Genomic DNA, 6,055 nt, shown 5'->3' on the forward strand with positions numbered 1-6,055 from the left:
AGCAAAAACAAAAGAACCCTCATTTCATAGAAAGGTGAATAAGGCTTTTGTAAAAATTGTCTACAAAGAGGGCAACTAGGATTTATTGTTGGTAATATCCCCTAAGAACAGTTTCATCTGAATGTTTGTATTCTTGGTTATAAAGAAATAAGAGATACATACCCAGTCTCTCATCATTCATCATTCATTGTGCCCTTTGCTAATCATTTTGGTTTCATCCTCTGTTAGGCTCCATTGAGCTGTGTAATTTATTTTGATTATATTGGCTTGTCATTTAGTAACCAGTACTACTTCATAATGTTTTTGTTCAACTTCATAATGTTTTTGTTGAAAATTTGCAGAAAAATACTATCTATGTGATGCTGCGTACTCTCATACACAGGGGTTTATGTGTCCGTATCGCAACATAAGGTATTGGATAGGTGATTATCGAAGAGTACCTCCAACAGCAAAAGAGGAGAAGTTTAATCAAGTCCATGCTCGATTGAGGAATGTGATTGAGAGAGCATTCGGGGTATTGAAAGTAAGATTTTCTGTCTTAAGTAAAATGTCTTCTTACTCATTTGAGACTCAAAGAGATATCGTCATTGCTTGCATGTCAATACATAACTTTCTACGTCGTACTGCATTGGATGATTGGCTATTTAAAGAATATGAGAATGAGACATTTGATATGAATGAGACACAGGTGGAAGTCGAAGTGGAAGCGGAAACGGAAGAAAATGCACCTCGTCTGTTTGGACGACAAGAGCAGATATATATGAACAACTTACGTGATGAGATAGATAGCCTCCTTTAGATTTTGTTGCTTCTGCTTCTTTTATGTTCGTATGAATGAAGTCTTTAGATTTTATTGTTTGGTAATGTTTAATTCCATCAAAAAGAGAAGTTGTGTAGACTGGTAGTGAACAATTTGTGATGTTACATAAAACTTCTGTTACATAAAAAATCCGAGCAATTAACTTCTGTGTAATTTATTTTGAGAAGTTTAAGCCATTGTAATTTATTAAATTGAAATCTAATATAATTAACTTCTGTTTAGAGAAGTTGTTTTATGGAATTAAAAATTTCATATAGCTAAAGTTTGCTCATGGGTTGAAGTTTTAGGTTGTTAGACTGGTAGTGAACAAGTTGTTTGAAATGTGCACAAGGGCATTTTCTGTCCAAAAAAAATCCACTCAGCTGAGTCAGATCTGACTCACAAAACAAACATATTTTCTGACTCAGGCCTTAGTGAGTCAGATCCAGATGAGTCAGGTGATTTCACTCAGATCCAGACGACTCAGATGAGTCAGCTGCAAACAAACACCACCTTACTGTTGCTCGTGTGATTGATGAGAGCGCTAACCTGGATGCTGAGATCACTGAGAGAGGTGATTAATCAATTTAATACTTACTAATAATAATTCTTACCCACAGTGGCATGCGGGTGTTCACCGTTAAATTGATATTATGTGGACAACAGCTAGAAGTTAGCTTTTTCATGCCTAGAATGATTAGTCATTGTACTCAATAGTTAATGAATCAGGATCAACCCACCAAATTAATTTGGCCGCTGATAAATAATCTGCAATGTTTTCTGTATAATGTAGGGGTGGAGACTTCTTGGGATGGAAAGTCTGACTGGTCTGACACTATAATATACTAATGGTGTGCCTATGCGCTGAACAGGCTTAAACTGGTTGTCCTGTTGACTGCAGTAAAACTTATGCACGTCCCAGTATTATGCTTTGGCGCTGCACACTTTCTATGTTATCAGCCATATTAATACGTTTGTAAAGAAACTGTACTGTAAAAGATTGATATATATAGCACGATATGCATTTGCAGAAAGCTGTCATCCAGTTAATTAGGGAGTAATTAACTGGATCCGGCTCTGGCCAACCCTTTTCAATATGGCCCCAAAAAAGAACAGTCTACCTATTATTTTTCAGCCTGAATTTAACATTGATCCGTATTCCAAAACCCTCTAATCAAATTCTAATGTTCCGAAACTTCTTTTAACTGACAAGGTTAAATACATGTTTTCTGTTCTTTGTTTTTTTATCGTTAATGGGATCAGTTAGTGTTCTACCCGCCCACTGTTTTGGCCCCGTTCTTTGCTAAACAAGTCCTTTCTTTGAAATGGATAGGATCTACCCAGTTATCATTTGCCTGTCAGTTTCAGAGAACCGACTGCTTATTCACTTTCTCGCTCAACTGTCAGTTGTGGGGAAGTGACAGTTGATTCTTCACTTCCTTCTTGCACAACAGTAGCAAGCTCTTTTTGCTCTCCTTTTTTTGTTCCCAGTGATTCCAAAGTACCTGAAATCTCAAAAACAAACATAAGCTACCTAATTTACAAGAAAACTGGCAAAAAAAGCATAAACAATAGATGCAAAATCAAGGTGTCTTAGATACAATGATAGAAACAAATAAGAAAGATGGGCGTACAGACATGGGGAAGATATAAACCCAATGACAACTACATATGAGTTTCTCAAAACAATACAGCGTCAGGCTGGTGTGCAGGTATGCTCGATACATAACAGTTATATTTACTACATAGTTTAGGAAATGCTACAAGGAACACATTAGCTGACCAAACAACGCAGATGCCAAAGTGGAAAGACCACGTCAATTTCTTATTGGTGAACAGGAATGTCTGCACGCAATCGAAAGTGCTAACGCAGTGCATGATGTTACAAAAGAAGCAAACAAAAAACTAAATAACTAGAAACAAAAGATATCTCCATGGGTTTAAAATGCATTTCATGTGGTGCGTGGTAATTTCCTTGGAAGAGGCAAGGCAGTGCCTAGGCGTACGCCTCCACCGCTTCGCATTGTAAAGCAAACGAAGTAGCTAACCAATAGGTCTGAATAAATTATCTAGTCATACTACATCGTGGTTTTGTTTTTAAGGTTTGATCGTTCATTTTTTAAGGTTAGACGATTCAAAATGAGAGCTTAAATTGCTAGAATTAGATTCTTCTTTTTCTAAGCCTTTAGTCCCAAACAAGTTGGGGTAGACTAGAAAAGAAAAACGAGGACTACCCAAGCAGTAACCCATCTTGGTACTGCTCTCGCCCAATGGCTGCTTTTCAACCAAACAAAGATACACAGTACTTCCCAAGAGGTCACCCATCTTGGTACAGCTCTCACCCTCTACTGGTCTATCGCTGGCTCGCCACGCCTATCGCGACCCTATTTTCATAGGGAAATTGCTGGGGTTTTACCGTTGGCTTACCACGACCCTGTTTTCTTAAATCTATTGCTATGGTCAATTCTAATTTCCCACCAGAATTGAAAAACGGAGACAATAGTTAAGGAAAAGAAGTTGCACTGCTTGAAGATTTTCCTTGGAAAGACCCATTAGGCCAATCTTTGACTGAAGAGTAGCCAGTTCCACTTACAGGACACATATATTTAAAGATCTTATAAGGATCACAATCACCTACCGCATAACGCAGAAGCTAACGTGTTCCTGGACATTTCTCCTAACTAATGCTAGATTGGGGTATTTTCTTATGCTAGTTCCTTTTAAACTTCAACAACAGGTAAAGAACTGCTCTATCGAAACGCCATATGATGGATACTTAACGTTTTACATTTACGAATATTAAAATCTACTTACATTTATCTTGACATGTTCTTCTATCACATACTAGTTTGTATTGTGTAAACAACACAAAATTGAATGTGGTAGAACCGAAGGAACATTTTTCCCTGAAGTGCATCCTATCCAACAGTGTCAGACAACCGTGACAGCTTGGATACGGTTACCCACCTGCTGGATATCCCCTCCTATGGCTACCAACAACTAATGACGAAATCGGGTGATTTGAATGGGAGGACTCCAGTGACCAGGGAATGGCAGGCCATGCTACAGTGAGAGACTACTTTTTTAATGTAAAAGATGCCACCGTGGTATGAAAAACAAGACAAACAAAGAAAACAGTAGATGAAAATGAATTAAGATACCAAGTCTATGATTATAACAATTCTTCATACTAACTCAATTCTGCTTGTACTATGTTTCATTGTTAACTAAAGTAGTTGCAGATCCTAAAATGATAACAATCTGAAGAGACCAAGTCTATGCGATATGATAACATTACCTCAATCTTTGTTGCTCAGGCTTCTTTATATCTCCGTCGGTAGTCAATTTCTCCACATAAATACCTGACTTAGGTGAAACCAGGCTCTCCACATAACTCCCTCGGTTCCTGCTCTTAATATCATCACGAACACGCTCTACTCTAACTCCTCCACACTTTGGATCATACAAAATCAAATCCTTGCAAGTATCTATCAGAATCTCCCCATTTTCATATGACCATATCGGCTTAATAAATGAATATTGGGTCATGGATAGTTGGGTAGTGGTAAACTGTTTGGTCCAAGAGCGTCGCTCTCCATACTTTTGCATCACCCACATTTCAATTTCGACACCAACATCACCAACAGCTAAACAAAGGCGGTCTCCCAACACTCCCAGATTTATATGGTACGATTCTTGCTCCCCACCTACTTGTGGTGTCATAATTCCTTCGGGAAACTGTATCTCAATAAGTCTCTCATTGCTGATATCAAAACATACTATAACATCATATGACAATTCTTGTACGACAGAAATACCCAACCAATGAAGAGTTCCATTGAGAAGCACACCAGGAAACCTTCTTATCCCATGACGGAACGAGTAACAGATAAATTCAACAGTTTTCCATGAATCCAGCCCTAAAGTATACACCTCGACTTGGAAACGACCAGAATTTTCAGAATCCCCAATCCTCACCAGCTTATAATCATCAACAATACAGTCATAGCCAATTCCATATCTAGCATTGCATTTCCAATCCCATTCCTGACCCCCTATAAAATCAGAAAACGGCATCGATATTTTCTTATACTCACCAATAGATGGGTTCCAGATACATATACTATTCTCCTGATCAACATCAAGTGTACCACTAGATACACCAAATGAAACCAAACCATCACAAGAACCAAGTAATTGAAATTCAATACGCGGTTCGTTTATAAATGGATAATCCAATTTCACAGCTCCGTTACATTCATATTCACATGATATTGCTAATGATACTGAAGATGATGGTGGCGACAATATTGAATCATAATCTATAGAGTAAATTTTGGGATCCTTACCTGACCAGTAACGAGAATGAGTAAGCAGAAGTCTAGGATTGTTATTACTTCGAATTAACTGATTTTTGATGAATCTAGGGTTGTTGAGAAGTGTATACCAGAATTTGCATACACATCTACAAATTGAGATGGAATTTACGGGTAATTTTATAAGAATCTCAACTTGAATCTCTTCTAGGAGATTTGAAATTGACATTGTGGTTGTTGTTGAAGCGGAATTAGGGTTTTGAATCAGTGGGGATTTTGCTGCCTTGATTTTCAAGAACAGAGGTGTCGTCCTTGTAACATTTTTCTTCCAGACTCCAACCTAAAATGGAATCGACTCGGATGTCTTTTCTAGTGGCCAGTAACTCGGGTAGTCGGGTGTCTTCGCCCTTGCTAATTTGCAAGTTGCTCGCAATTTGGCGAAAGCCCAGGTGAACGTGTTGAGGTAAATGTTATCAATTTTTTTTCTTTTTTTTTGATAATCAAAGCCGATTTTATTAACTCGAACTGGAATTACAAGATTTAAGATAGGAAAAGATTTCCTTCTTGATTTGTCCAAAATCTGCATCTTAACAGAGTTATCTAAAAAATCTGATGAAAAGTTCCTGATGCTTAATATCCTAGCTTCTTTTGCTAACTTATCTAATGAAAAGTTCCATTGAGAAGCACACCAGGAAATCTTCTTAGTATTAGAAATCACATAATAAGCGGATTAGTTGTGCATTCTCCAGAATTAGTATACTTCCATCTAATCCTATCAGGCATTTTAGGATCTATTTAGGAACAATGACCATATGATCTATTTAGGAAATTTTCTTAGTATTAGAAATCACATGATAAGCCGATTTAGTTGTGCATTCTCTGCATAATTTTATCATGCAGAGAAGGGTGAATATATTTGTTAATCAAAGAATCGTTCCAG

General features: G+C 37.5%; 1 protein-coding gene across 1 annotated transcript; it reads right to left on the reverse strand.

Annotated features, from left to right (window-relative positions):
* Positions 1 to 1,896: 1,896 nt before the first annotated feature.
* LOC113299998 (F-box/kelch-repeat protein At3g23880-like) lies at positions 1,897 to 5,586 on the reverse strand. Its single transcript, XM_026549128.1, has 2 exons — positions 4,098 to 5,586; positions 1,897 to 2,304 (listed from the first exon to the last, which is right to left on the reverse strand). Exons 1-2 carry the CDS (start codon positions 5,342 to 5,344, stop codon positions 2,232 to 2,234), a joined length of 1,320 nt encoding a protein of 439 aa, XP_026404913.1. The 5' UTR covers positions 5,345 to 5,586; the 3' UTR covers positions 1,897 to 2,231.
* Between the last annotated feature and the right edge of the window lie 469 nt (positions 5,587 to 6,055).

This window comes from Papaver somniferum, chromosome 7 (genome assembly GCF_003573695.1).
Source record: "Papaver somniferum cultivar HN1 chromosome 7, ASM357369v1, whole genome shotgun sequence".
Classification (NCBI taxonomy): Eukaryota; Viridiplantae; Streptophyta; class Magnoliopsida; order Ranunculales; family Papaveraceae; genus Papaver; species Papaver somniferum.